The sequence below is a fragment of the Leucopleurus acutus genome (assembly GCF_964270905.1).
Source record: "Leucopleurus acutus genome assembly, chromosome: 1".
NCBI lineage: Eukaryota > Metazoa > Chordata > Mammalia > Artiodactyla > Delphinidae > Leucopleurus > Leucopleurus acutus.
Genome location: NC_139142.1, coordinates 86,997,943 through 87,012,991, shown reverse-complemented (window position 1 = coordinate 87,012,991; position 15,049 = coordinate 86,997,943). Strand labels below are relative to the sequence as shown.

Here is a 15,049-nt window from a genome sequence, read left to right as displayed (position 1 = left end):
AATATAGACCTTCTGCTTAAATTTCTCCCTTTCCAAAAATCCTTGTTCACTTGCACTATAGTATTATAAAGGTTAAGAGCATAGGTGTTGGCATTAGACAAATCCTGGCTCTACCATGTAATAGCTGTATGACCTTGGGCAACTGATTTAACTTCTCTTCAGTTTTCTATAAAATAAGTAAGTGACAGTGTCCACCTCACATGTTACATGAGAATGAAAGGAGACAAGGCATTTAAAAAGCTGTTGCAGTTCCTGACACATGGTAAGCACCAGATGCGCACACACTGCCATCCTCTCTAGACCATAAAACTTCCCCTGATTTTTTTTTTTGTGTATTGTTCTTAAACTCTGCTTTTTCTATTTCTTTTTTACTTATTCATTTTGAATTAGCCTTTAATATCATATTACCTGTGGTGCCTCTGCCTACATTACTCTAAAGGAGGCTTCAAATTAGTACTTTTCACATAATATATACCTTGTAATATATACCCTGTAAATATTTATTGACTTATGTAAAAGTGCATTTTCTAATGTGTCAGTTTTATAAGTTCAAATTTCAATATATTGAATTTACCTAGTGTCTAGTGCAGTGCCAGGCCTATAATAGATATTCAATCGATATTTGTTCAGTGCAGGATAAAGTAGTGCTTATTGCATTTTCAAGTGAAAATACTCATTCTAATCTCAGTGAGGTTACCGGAGAGTAGACAGAATCCCCTGTACCGTTCTAATGCCTCCAACTCCATCAGCCAGAGTCCTGAGGCCCTGGTGGAGATGGAACACTCTACTGGGTACACAGAGGAAGCTGAAGGCATGTTCCCTGCCTGATTTTTAGAAGTTTAAAGCATATTTGAGGAAATAAAGCACAAATTAAATGAAACAATTATCATGAAGACATAATACGGATTTTTTAAATTGGAGAGTTGTATTTAATTAGAATGTTGACTTCTTTTATCATATGGTTTTACCACTGAAAGTGGCCACAAGGCAACTGCGTGGTGATTTGGCTTCTGCAGCAGGCCAGAGAAAAATTTCTCTTCAGGTAGAATTTTCTCTTATACAAAATCTCCATACAAGCCACCAAACCACTAAAAATTCAGGGTCTTATTTGAATAAAAACTCAAGTTTGTTCATTCAGCTTTATATGAACTCAGCAAATATTGAATGAATGAATGGTTTTATATGTAATTGTAAGTTACCAGAGTCACTCTGATCTTACAAAGAATACAGATACGGCGTGTGACAGTTTTTTAATCTCAAAGGAGGTATACTTTTAAGTAATAGCTTTATAAGATGACAGACTCCTCTAAAGTCTTCAAGTCCCGTTTTTTTAATAAGAGCTAAGTCACAATATAAAAAGCCCTTGGAATTCCATGGGAGGGATACGACTTTATTTCAGAAATAAGCTTTGAACTTTGAAAATAAGAGCAGATGCACTGTTAACAGTTCAAAATGTTTTGTCTCGTTCTTTTAATAGGTAGTAAGCAGTTAAGAAGCAGTTAACTGTTCCTATCAAGCCCTAACTTTGTTTCATACCAACTTTTCACATCCAAATATCTTTTGACTTCGTATTTTTCTAAAAAGATAAAAAAAAATTTTTTCTGCTTTTTTCATGGACACAGAGGAACTTTGACTACTCTGCTGGTCTTGGAAAGTTGGTATCATGATGTAGATAATAAGGTGCTCTATGAATCCAACATCAGAAAGTACAGGTAGTGATAACAGAAGTTTATTAGGAGGGTATTAATATGGAGAAAAGGATGTTCTTCTCAAAGTATTTGTTGGAGAAAGGTACAGTGAGTTGGCCTTGGTGAATAGAGGATTCATATAAATATGAGCTGCATGAATGAATTAAAAAGCTATACTTGCAAATCGTTAGCAGAGATTTTGTAGTTAAAGGGTTATTGCCACTGTGAACTTAATGGATCATCAGATACAAAATTAAAGCATCTAAAATAACAAGTAAGTTCAGTAGGGGAAAAGCATAGTTTATAAGTTTTGCTTTGGTTTTTTTTGCAGTACGCGGGCCTCTCACTGTTGTGGCCTCTCCCGTTGTGGAGCACAGGCTCTGGAGGCGCAGGCTCTGGAGGCGCAGGCTCAGCGGCCATGGCTCACGGGCCTAGCTGCTCTGCGACATGTGGGATCTTCCCAGACCGGGGCACGAACCCGTGTCCCCTGCTTCGGCAGGCGGACTCTCAACCACTGCGCCACCAGGGAAGCCCCTGTTTATAAGTTTTTATGCAGCTTCTCAGGTACACATTTTTGTATAAAATGAGGGCTACCTCCACATATTAAAATAAAATTATTACATCTTGGTGGTTCAAAGTGATACACAGTGGTACAAAATGATTACAGCAACCAGTTTTCTTTTACCATTGCAGAGTAAAGTTTTCCACATGCAGATCTGAAACTAATCATGGTGAGGTGCAGAGGATTAATACTGCTTCACTTTCCCCCCAGATGCAGCGAGTCAGCTCCCACATTTCTCTAGCCCTGACCTGGTTAATAAATATGCTATAGTAGAACGTCTGAATTTTGCTTATTATTTACATCATGGACGACCATCGTTTGCGTTTGGTACTCTTCTGGTTCAGGAATTAACCAAGAGCAAGACTCCCAAGCAGCTGTAAGTATTTAAAACATAATTTGTACTCTTAATAAAAGGCATATCTGTGTACTTTTACACGTGCATATAAATGCATATAAAAAACCTATTGGAAACATACCACAGTTAGTAATTATATTTGACTGGGGAATTATATATATATGTACTTTTTCATTTGTGCTTTTCTGTATATCCCAGGTTTTTGGCATTTAGCTTGTCTTACTTTTGTGTTTTTTGTTTGTTTGTATTTTGGCCTGCGCCATGCAGCTTGCGGGATCTTAGTTCCCCCACCAGGGATTGAACCCATGCCCCCTGCAGTGGAAGCATGGAGTCCTAACCACTGGACTGCCAGGGAATTCCCTTACTTTTGTTAATAGGAAAAAAGATTAAAATATATTTTAAATAAGATAATAAATATATCTGAAAACCATGTTTTTAAATAATGATCCAGGAGCTTGCCAAATGTTAGCAATTATTGTAAAGAGGGAATTCTATAGTGAGATGTGAATTCTGTATTTAAGATCTTGGTCTTTTATAATTCACTTTTATAAAGCACAGAATTGGGAGGAGTATTTGATATAATCAGCAGCTAAATACAGATATATTTTATTTATTGTTTTATAGTTAACAAAATAATGCATCTTTATGTTAAAATATTTAAGTAGGTCAGAAGGGTGAAAAATGAAAGAAAAAAGTCCCTCATTCTCTCATCTTCATTCTACATGGTATATAAACATGGTTAATTTCTTGTGCATCTTTCCTCAAACTTTTTCTATTCATGTAAAAGTACATATATGAGTCATTTAAAATGTATGTGCTTTATGATGTCAAATTTTAGGTGGCATTAATTTTCTTGGTAGTTTGTGTACATACAATTAATAAGATCATAAGTTGGTAGTCTTTCATAAGTTCTATTCCACGTTCCCTGAATAAAGTTGGAAGCAAAAATAATTTGGACTATGAGTAGGCATTTTAGAGAAGGTAAAATATAAGGGAATAGGGGGCTATGGAGCCAGAAGGAGACTAAAAGCTACCTAGAACCTAAATGGATGTATATAAGGGGTGAAAAAGGGAAGGGGGAGGAAGTCAAAAATCGCATGCATCTGATGCTCCAAGTATCACTGATGTAATTCAATCTGCTTTTCCTGGTGAGAAAAAATGTTCACGTGCTCATGTGATTTTGATTCCTTTCTTTTTCAGAATCCAGCAAGTAGGCAATGAAGCCTATGTTTTAGGGCTCTCCTCCTTCCACATACCATCAATAGGAGCTGCCTGTGTTTGTTTCTTAGAACTGCTTGGCCTCGACAGCCTCAAGCTCAGAGTTGATATGAAAGTGGCCAATATAATTTTGAGCTACACGTGTAGAAATGAAGATGCTCAGTACAACTTTATCAGAGAGTCTCTAGGTACAGCACCTTTATGTCATTTGTTTTGTTGAGAGGACAAGGGACAAATAGGTCTAAGGCATTGAATTGTGAGTGATTGGGGAGGAAACAGTTATCTTCTGTTTCATCCTTCTTCTGCAGAATTTTTGCACTTTATCTCACTTTATTGGGCCCTTTAATGGGTTTCTGAAATGTCTCTGGGCCATACTCTTCAAACAGAACTGCCCAGTTCCCGACCTTTTCTCTTGACCATATTTTGTTGTTTATATTTCTTATAGCTGAAAAACTATCTAAACTGGCTATGGGTGAAAAGTCAACCATAGAAGAATTGCTTGTTCTCTTAGAAGAAGGTATATGGGACAGCATTCAGGAGCAGGAAATAAAGAGGTTTGTGAGTTGCGATCCCAGCCTCTTTTCTAGCAAGCTTTATTGTTCCAATCTGTGTTTGCCTAGTCTTTCTTCCAACACATGTTTTCACCAGACCTTATCTTCTTACTCATCGAGCACATAACAGATTTCAATTGCATCTTGCCATCAGTAAAAGAAGGGTGAAGATAATGATTCCCTCTTTACAGATAGAGTTTCCAAGAGGTGGAGAAGAGCTTTGTCTCCTCTACTGTGCTGCTGGTCTGAGAAGTCTCTTAAGTGTTACATGTTGAAATCATTTCAGAAGGAGCAGGATAGATGTCACAAAATTTGACTCTTAAGTGATGTCCTTGATTTTTTTCTTGCTAATGTATGTCCATATAATATATGGAAGGTGAAGTGACCGTCTGTCCACAAAAGCCCCTCTCCTTATACATTTATGTCATCTTTCCTCTGTGCTATTCTCCACTGGGGCTGACCCGCTACCCCGACCCTGGGAATGCACCATTCTCGTGTACCTCCTGTCACTGACTGTTCTCAGCAGTTTCCTTCTCAGCAGGTACCCTCCCCTTAGCAAGGAAGCCCAGGCACCTATCAGGGCTCTGATACTCTAAAGTGAATCATGCAAGAGAATTAAGCACTCAGACAATTTCTTGAGTGACTATTTTTCTCAGTTCTCCTAAAGATGGTGCATAGCTGGTTTGATAGATACTTGGTTGATAAAAAAGGAATGAATTTTGCCAGTATACTAAGAAAGTTATTGTACATTATGGGTGAAAGAGTCCTTTTTTTTCCCAAAGCAGTCTAATAAGTATTTGGTATTTGTTGAAAGGCTTTTTAGAGAATATACTGTAGTTTATTTTTTACTAAGTTTCCAGTTTAAAGCTACATTTTAATGAGTTTTTTCCTCTTACCCTCCACCCCCACTCCCAATTATAGGTTATCCAGTGAATCCAGCAGCCAGTGGGCATTAGTGGTACAATTCTGCAGGCTCCACAATCTGAAACTGAGCACATCTTACCTTAGAGAATGTGCCAGAGCAAATGATTGGTTACAGTTTATTATTCACAGCCAACTCCATAATTACCACCCAGAGGAGGTAAGCAACCGATTGCTGCCAGTTTTTCAAGAAGAGAAATTGGAACACTTCTCAGAAGACAGTGTTCTTTCTGTTGTGTATACATAGGCTTTTGTTTGCTATGATACTGTTATTTTTACTAAGATTTCAGTGGGTTGGCTTCAGAGGACTAGTCATTACTACTAAAGAGCTGAAGGAAGAGTTTTTGTGACTCCAGATTGAATATGGAAACTTACTCAAACACAACAACTATGTAAAATTATATGGTCACCTCTGACGCAGTTCAGGGTGAGAAAGAACAATTGTGCCTATGCTTTTCTCCAACATTTTCAGCTCCAGCTGAAATTGGAAGTTGGTTGTCTTTTTTGATCATCAATCATCTAATATGTTTTCTAGGTGAAATCTCTTCTCCAATATTTCAGCCCTGTTCTTCAAGACCACTTAAGACTGGCTTTTGAGAACTTGCCCTCAGTGTCCAAGTCTAGAATGGACAGTGATCAAGTCTGCACCAAGTCCCCGCAGGAACTGCAAAGAAACAAAGTAGAGATGACTGATTTCTTTGAAATTCTGCTTCAGTGCTCAGAGGTGCCAAACTCCTGGTGCTGGCTCCTGGCAGAAGCAGTGAAACAACAGGCCCCAATCCTTAGTGTCCTGGCCTCATGTATCCAGGTGAGAATCTTGAGAAGCCTACATTAGGGACTCAGAGGGCAGTAGAAAAAGTGGGAAGAGACAGGGAAGGCTGATAATCAGGGAGAATGTGAGGTGATGACAGTGAGGCCCTAGCATGTGCTTCCAAGGTCACTGCCACTTTTTGTGCTTCCCCAGCTTAGGCTTCAGGCCATCTAGTGCATTTCCTTGTGCCTCAATGTTCAGTCACTTAAGTGATCAGAGCCTTGGCTTCCGGTTGGCAGTCATAGAGAAGGATGCTTTGGTGGACCGACCACATCTATGTCTTGAGCAGGAAAGAGGGATGCTCCGAACAGTCCCTTGATCAGCAGTTCTGTAGAGGACAGTCTTGTTTTCTTATACTTAGTACTTTGCTGACCTCCACATATATCCCCTCGGTTTCTTGGCCTTTTGACCTACTGTACTCTGCAGGACAGTTTATAACTGGTTGTTCCCTTGGTTGTTCATTAGAGTTTGTTTCATGTTTGAAGGATTTTCAAGTCATTTTAACCAATTTAGTGAGGTGACTTGTTCTAAACAGGAAATATCCATCTGTAGTTGTAGCATTGCTGGAAGCTTCTGCAGTCAAGTAATCCATGTGCAGTCATTATCTTATTTTGAAAAGTTCTTATCCACTGGCAGGACGCCAGTGCTATTCCTTGCCTCTGTGTTTGGATCATCACTTCTGTGGAGCACAGTGTTGCAGCTGAAGCAATGGGACACATTCAGGACTCAATGGAGGGCCATACTTGGGACCTTGAGGACCTCTCAGTCATTTGGAGGACATTATTAACACGGCAGAAGAGCAAAACTCTCATCAGAGGTTTCCAGCTTTTCTTTAAGGTAGTGTTAGTTCATTTCTTTCCTCAGTTTAAAAGGGTTACTTCAGAATATCCCCCGTTGGCTTTTAAAATTATTCCTATCTCTGGGATTTGTTTTTTTAAGCCAACAACAGATAACGATATTAGAACTATCATTTATTTAGCACAGTGCTTTATATGTATTATTTTAGTCGATTCTAACAATAATCCTATATAAAGTAATATTTTAGAAGAATGTTATGAAGTGATATTATCCTCATTTTACAGAGTGATATACCAAGGCTCACAGAACTTAAGTAACATGCCCAGGGTCTCAGAGTACTTTAGTAAGTGGTTTACTTATGGTTCAGATCCATAATCTCTAATTCTAAAACTGCTATCCTCTGACCAAAAAGCTCCCACCAAAGTGATGGAAATGTATGGATTAATGCCACAAACAAGCAGTAGGTTAACAGATCAGTGGAGCCCATTACCCAGGAGTGTATGTAGAGCTGTCTTAGCAGCGTCTAATGGAATATCTCCTGCTCATGTGTAGTGGACCAAGTATAGACTGGAGTATGGACTGTTGAGTAGGTGTACCTGGCCTGAGTATCTTTTTTCCAAAAGGAAATATAAATTTAATTTCCTTTCTTTTTAATATATATGATTTCATTCTACTACAAAGCTGTTATTAATAGTTTTGTTTTTTACTTTAACCTCTCCTATATTGGCATTACTCATTGAGAATGTAGTATTGATTAAGTGTCAGGATTTTTAACTTCATTCAAACTGTTCCTCAAAGGAGTCCCCATTACTCTTCATGATGGAGATGTATGAACTGTGTATGTTCTTCAAGAATTATGAGGAAGCCGAAGCTAAACTTCTGGAGTTCCAGAAGAGCCTTGAAACTGTAAGTTGGAATTATAGTGCTCTTTCTTGCTGATCTGAAATTGGCTAAAGTGGCCTCTCGTCTGCTCGTAGTCAGGATGTGGCAGCAGTTGAATAGCTGTTACGTGGCATAATGCACACTGAATCATTTGTATTGTTCCAGAGATGGAGAGGCAGGACAGGAGTTGCAGGGACCTTGCTTACAGCACATCAGTTGCCATGGATGACAGAGAGGTTTCATCCCGTGTGCTAATGAACTCTGATCAGTATCCTGATGCCGCAGCCAAGCTCAGTGGGAAAGGGAATAATGGTATCCACTGTGGATGCTACAGAGGAGTGTGGGGGTACATGGGCCATGTTTTGCCAATCCACAATAACTCCAAGAGCATTGAGAGTGAGGGGTGTTTAATACTGCTTTATTCACTGTGACAGAAAATAATGGTTTTTTCCATCAACACTCCTTGTGGTCTCTGTCCAAATGATGCTGAGCCTTATGGTCAATTTCAGGCTTTACCTATTCTGATGCTTGTTTCAGACCTATTTACATGTGGAGCTAATTAACCCTATGGAAGAAAGAGGAAGCTGTAAAAAAGGAAAATATGCCTTGGTCCTGCTTGGGGTTTCAGCACTTTTGCCCTCTCTATCCCAAAAAAGCTTTATGATAAATGAGACAAAACCATATACTGATTTTACCCAACAAATACATCACAGTGGAACTTGTGTATATGATTTTCCTCTCAATCACATTCGTCTTAACTGTAATGAAGATTTTAAAGTTTTATTATTCGAAAATACGGAATCAGTTATTCAAATATGCCTGAAGTTCCTAAATCACAGAAAATAGGGACATTCATTTCCTTCATCTGTCACTCTCCATGCTAGAGCCATACAGTATCTTCTTTTTTTAAAATTATTTTAAAAAATTGTGATAAAATACACATAACATTTACCATCTTAACCTTTTTTTCTTAAAGAAACAGGCGTCTTTTTTTAAATTTTAATTTATTTTATTTATTTATTTTTGGCTGCGTTGGGTCTTCGTTGCTGCACACAGGCTTTCTCTTGTTGCAGCGAGTGGGGGCTACTCTTCCTTCCGGTGCACGGGCTTCTCATTGCGGTGGCTTCTCGTTGCGGAGCACAGGCTCTAGGCTCATGGGCTTCAGAAATTGTGGCATGCGGGCTCAGTAGTTGTGGCTCGTGGGCTCTAGAGCGCAGGCTCAGTAGTTGTGGCACACGGGCTTAGTTGCTCTGTGGCATGTGGGATCTTCCCGGGCCGGGGCTCGAACCCGTTTTCCCTTGCATTGGCAGGCGGATTCTTAATCACTGCACCACCAGGGAAGTCCTATACCATCTTAACCATTTTTAAGTACATAGTTCAGTGGCATTAACTACATTCACATTGTTGTGCAACCATCAGCACCACCATCCATCCCCATAGCTCTCTTTTCTTTTTTTTTTCCCATAACTCTCTTTTCATCTTGTAAAATTCTCCACTCTCCCCTCCCACTAGCCCCTGTCAATCACCATTCTACTTTCTGTCTTTATGATTTTGACTAACTACCTCACAGAAGTGGAATCATACAGTATTTTTCTTCTTGTGGCTGGTTTATTTCACTTAACATAATGTCCTCAAGATTCATCCATGTTGTAACATGTGTCAGAATTTCCTCCCTTTTTAGTGCTAAATAATATTCCATTGTATTTATATATCACATTTTGCCTATCCATTCATCCATCGGTGGACGTTTGGGTTGCTTCTATTTTTTAGCTTTTGCAAATAATACTGCTATGAACATTGTGTACGAATATATATAGACCTTGCTTTTAATTTGTTTGGGTATCTACCTAGAAGTGAAATTGCTGGATGACATGGTAATTCTATTTCTGATATTTTGAGGAACTGCCATACTGTTTTCCATAGCAGCTATACTATTCCCACTAACAGTACACAGGCTTCCAATTTTCCACATCCTCTTCAGCACTTGTTTTCTGGGTTTTTTTGTTTTTTGTTTTTTTGTGGTACGCAGGCCTCTCACCGTTGTGGCCTCTCCTGTTGCGGAGCACAGGCTCCAGAGGTGCAGGCTCAGTGGCCATGGCTCACGGGCCCAGCCGCTCTGCAGCATGTGGGATCCTCCTGGACCGGGGCACGAAACCCTGTCCCCTGCATCAGCAGGCGGACTCTCAACCACTGTACCACCAGGGAAGCCCTGTTTTCTGTATTTTTGATAGTAGTCATCCTAATGGGTGTGAGATGGTATCTCATTGTATTTTTGATTTGCATTTCCCTAATGATTAGTGATGTTGAGCATCTTTTCATGTGCTTATTGGCCATTTGTATATCTTCTTTGGAGAAATGTCTATTCAAGTCCTTTGCCCATTTTTGAATTGAGTTGCTTGTTTTTTTGGTTGTTGAATTTTAGGAATTGTCTATATATTCTGGATATTAATCCCATGTCATACATATGATTTGTAAATATTTCCTCCCATTCTGTGGGTTGCCTTTTTACTCTGTTGATGGTGTCCTTTGATGCACAAAATTGTTTAAATTTTCATGAAGTCCAATTTGCATATTTTTTTTTTGCTACCTGTGCCTGTGGTATTCTAGCCAAGAAATTATTGCCGAATCCAGTGTTGTGAAGCTCTTGTCCTGTGTTTTCTTCTAAGAGTTATATTGTTTTAGGTCTTACATATTTAGGTCCTTGGTCCATTTTGAGTTAATTTTTGTGTAGGTTGTTAGGTAAGGGTCCAACTTCATTTTTTTGCATGTGGATATCCAGTTTTCCCAGCACCATTTGTTGAAAAGACTGTTCTTTCCTTATTGAATGGTCTTGGCACCCTTGTCAAATATCATTTGACCATGTATATGAGGGTTTATTTCTGGGCTTTCTTTTCTTAGCCATTGGTCTATATGTCTGTCTTCATTGGCTATTTTGATTACTGTAGTAGCTTTGTAGTAAGTTTTGAAATCAGGAAGAGTGAGTCCTCTAGTTTTTTTAGTTTTTTTCAAGATTGTTCTGGCTATTTGGGGTCCCTTGAGATTCCATATGATTTTAGAATTTTCTGTAATAACAAAATGTCATGGGGATTTTGATAGGGATTGCATTGAATCTGTAGATTTTGGGGATAGTAATGAGATTTTAATGAGATTTATAGTAAGACTTCCAATTCATAAACATGGAATGTGTTTCCATTTACTTATGTCTTTAGTTTCTTTCAGCGGTGTTTTGTAGTTTTCATTGTACAAGACTTTTACCTCATTGGTTAAGTTAATTCCTAAGTACTTTATTCTTTTTTTTTTTTTTTTTGACTGCACCATGTGGCATGTGGCATCCTAGCTCCCTGACCAGGGATTGAACCCCCATCCCCTGCAGTGGAAGCACAGAGTCTTAAACACTGTACCTCCAGGGAAGTCCTATTCTTTTTGATGCTATTGGAAATATTTTATAATTTCCTTTTCAGATTGCTCATTGTTTGTATATAGCAGTGCAACTGATTTTTGTGTGTTGACTTTGTATCCTGCTACTTTGCTCAATTCATTTACCCTTAAGTTTTATGGTGGAATCTTTAGGGTTTTCTATGTAAGATCATACCTGCAAACAGAGATCATTTTATTTCTTCCTTTCCAACTTGGATGCGTTTTATTTCTTTTTCTTGCCTAAGCACGCTGGCTAGAACTTACAGAACTGTGTTGAATAGAAGTGGTGAAAGCAGGCATCTTTGCCTTGTTCCTGATCTTAGAGGAATGCTCTCAGTCTTGCACCATTGAGTATGATGTTTGTTGTGGGTTTTTCACATAAGGCTTTTATTATGTGGAGGTAGTTTCCTTCTATTCCTAGTTTGTTGAGTGTTTTTTTTTAATCATGCGGTGGTGTTTAATTTTGTCACATACTTTTTCTGCATCAATTAAGATGATCATGTGGGGTTTTTTTTTCTTCATTCTGTTGAAGAAAACTGTGACATATACATTGAATTTTGTATGTTGAACCATTCTTGCATTCCAGGAATAAATCCCATTTGGTTATGGTATATAATCCTTTTAATATGCTGCTGAATTCAGATTGCGAGTCTTGTGTTGAGGATTTTTGCATCAGCGTTCATAAGGGATATTGGTCTGTAGTTTTCTTGTAGTGTCTTTATCTGTCTTTGGTATCAAGATTATGCTGGTTTCATAGAATAAGTAGGGAAGTGTTCTCTCCTCTCCAGTTTTTTGGAAAAGTTTGAGAAAGATTGGTATTAGTTTTTTAAATGTTTGGTAGAATTCATCAGTAAACCCATCAGGTCCATGGCTTTTCTTTGTTAGGAATTGGTTTTGGTTTTGTTTTGCTTTTTTGGTTGGGAGATTTTTGACTACTGATTAAGTCTCCTTACTAGGAGATTTGGTCTATTCAGATATCTATTTCTTTGTGATTTAGTCTCGGTAGGTTTTGTGTTTCAAGGATCTGTCCATTTCATCTAGATCATCCAACTTTTTGGCATACAGTTGTTCATAGTACTCTCTTATAATCCTTTTGATTTCTGTAGAATAGGTAGTAATGTCCCCACTTTCATTTCTGATTTAGTAATTTGAGTCTTCTTTAAAAATGTGTTGTTTAATTTCCACAATTTTGTCAGTTTTCCAGTTTTCCTTTTGTTACTGACTTCTAACATCATCTCATTGTAGTCAGAGAAGATACTTCATATGATATCTGTATTTTAAAATCTATGAGACTTAATTGGAGTTAACATATGTTCTATCCTGGAAAATATGCCATGTGAACTCAAGAAGAATGTGTTTTTTATTGTTGTTGGGTAGAGTGTTCGGTGTATGTCTGTTAGATCTAGTTGGTTTATTGTGTGAAGTCCTCTCTTTCCTTACTTGTCTCCTGTCAGGTTATTCTGTCCATTATTGTAAGCAGAGTACCGGCATACCTTTGAGATATTGCAGGTTCAGTTCCAGACAACTGCACTAAAGTGAATATCGCAATAAAGTGAGTCACATGGACTTTTTGGTTTCCCAGTGCATATAAAAGTTATGTTTACACTATACTGTAGTCTGTTAAGGGTGCAATAGTATTATGTCTAAATATATATATATACATACCTTAATTTAAAAACACTTTATTGCTAAAAAATGGTAGTTCTAAGTTCAGTCTTTTAAGGAAACTCCATACTGTTCTCCATAGTGGCTGTATCAATTTACATTCCCACCAGCAGTGCAAGAGGGTTCCCTTTTCTCCACACCCTCTCCAGCATTTATTGTTTGTAGATTTTTTGATGATGGCCATTCTGATTGGGAGGTGATACCTCATTGTAGTTTTGATTTGCATTTCTCTAATAATTAGTGATGTTGAGCATCTTTTCATATGCCTCTTGGCCATCTGTATGTGTTCTTTGAAAAAATGTCTGTTTAGGTCTTCTGCCCACTTTTTTTTTTTTCTGCCCATTTTTTGATTGGGTTTGTTGTTTTGATATTGAGCTGCATGAGCTGTGTGTATATTTTGGAGATTAATCCTTTGTCAGTTGCTTCATTTGCAAATATTTTCTCCCATTTTGAGGGTTGCCTTTTCGTCTTGTTTATGGTTTCCTTTGCTGTGCAGAAGCTTTTAAGTTTCATTAGGTCCCATTTGTTTATTCTTTTTATTTCCATTTCTCTAGGAGGTGAGTCAAAAAAGATCTTGCTGTGATTTATGCCAAAGAGTGTTTTTCTATGTTATCCTCTAAGAGTTTTATAATATCCAGTATTACATTTAGGCCTTTAATCCATTTTGAGTTTATTTTTGTGTATGGTGTTAGGGAGTGTTCTAATTTCATTCTTTTACATGTAGCCGTCCAGTTTTCCCAGTACCACTTATTGAAGAGACTGTCTTTTCTCCACTGTATATTCTGCCTCCTTTGTCATAGATTAGGTGACCATAGGTACGTGGGTTTATCTCCAGGCTTTCTATCCTGTACCATTGATCTATATTTCTGTTTTTGTGCCAGTATCATAGTGTCTTGATTACTATAGTTTTGTAGTATAGTCTGAAGTCAGGGAGCCTGATTTCTCCAGCTCCGTTATTTTCCCTCAAGACCACTTTGGCTATTCGGGGTCTTTTGTGTCTCCATACAAATTTTAAGACTTTTTGTTCTAGTTCCATAAAAAATGCCATTGGTAATTTGATAGGGATTGCATTGAATCTGTAGATTGCTTTGGGTAGTATAGTCGTTTTCACAATATTGATTCTTCCAATCCAAGAACATGCTATATCTCTCCATCTGTTTGTATCATCTTTAATTTCTTTCATCAGTGTCTTATAGTTTTCTGCATACAGGTCTTTTGTCTCCCTAGATAGCATTATTCCTAGGTATTTTATTCTTTTTGTTGCAGTGGTAAATGGGAGTGTTTCCTTAATTTCTCTTTCAGATTTTTTCATCATTAGCATATAGGAATGCAAGAGATTTCCATGCGTTAATTTTGTATCCTGCAACTTTACCAAATTCATTGATTAGCTCTAGTAGTTTTCTGGTGGCATCTTTAGGATTCTCCATGTATAGTATCATGTCATCTGCAAACAGTGACAGTTTTACTTCTTTTCCAATTTGTATTTCTTTTTCTTCTGTGATTGCCATGGCTAGGACTTCCAAAACTATGTTGTATAATAGTGGTGAGAGTGGACATCCTTGTGTTGTTCCTGATCTTAGAGGAAGTGCTTTCAGTTTTTCACCATTGAGAATGATGTTTGCTGTGGGTTTGTCGTATATGGTCTTTATTATGTTGAGGTAGGTTCCCTCTATGCCAACTTTCTGGAGAGTTTTTATCATAAATGGGTGTTGAATTTTGTCAAAAGCTTTTTCTGCATCTACTGAGTTGATCATATGGTTTTTATTCTTCAAGCTGTTAGTATGGTTTATCACATTGATTGATTTACGTATATTAAAGAATCCTTGCATCCCTGAGATAAATCCCACTTGATCATGGTGTATGATCCTTTTAATGTGTTGTTGGATTCTATTTGCTAGTATTTTGTTGAGGATTTTTGCATTTGTATTCATCAGTGATATTGGTCTGTAATTTTCTTTTTTTGTAGTATCTTTGTCTGGTTTTGGTAACAGGGTGATGGTGGCCTCATAGATGAGTTTGGGAGTGTTCCTTCCTCCGCAATTTTTTGGAAGAGTTTGAGAAGGATGGGTGTTAGCTCTTCTCTAAATGTTTGATAGAATTCATCTGTGAAGCCATCTGGTCCTGGACTTTTGTTTGTTGGAAGAATTTTAATCACAGTTTCAATTTCATTACTTGTGATTG

At 37.8% G+C, this 15,049-nt stretch overlaps 1 protein-coding gene across 1 annotated transcript in view; it reads left to right on the top strand.

Annotated features, from left to right (window-relative positions):
* SPG11 (SPG11 vesicle trafficking associated, spatacsin) overlaps nt 1-15,049 on the top strand; it is a 77,306-nt gene that overhangs the window by 36,715 nt on the left and 25,542 nt on the right. Inside the window, 7 exon segments of the mRNA XM_082845342.1 lie at nt 2,461-2,626; nt 3,806-4,011; nt 4,269-4,377; nt 5,296-5,455; nt 5,831-6,103; nt 6,743-6,943; nt 7,703-7,810. Coding sequence (XP_082701468.1) covers nt 2,461-2,626; nt 3,806-4,011; nt 4,269-4,377; nt 5,296-5,455; nt 5,831-6,103; nt 6,743-6,943; nt 7,703-7,810 — 1,223 coding nt within the window.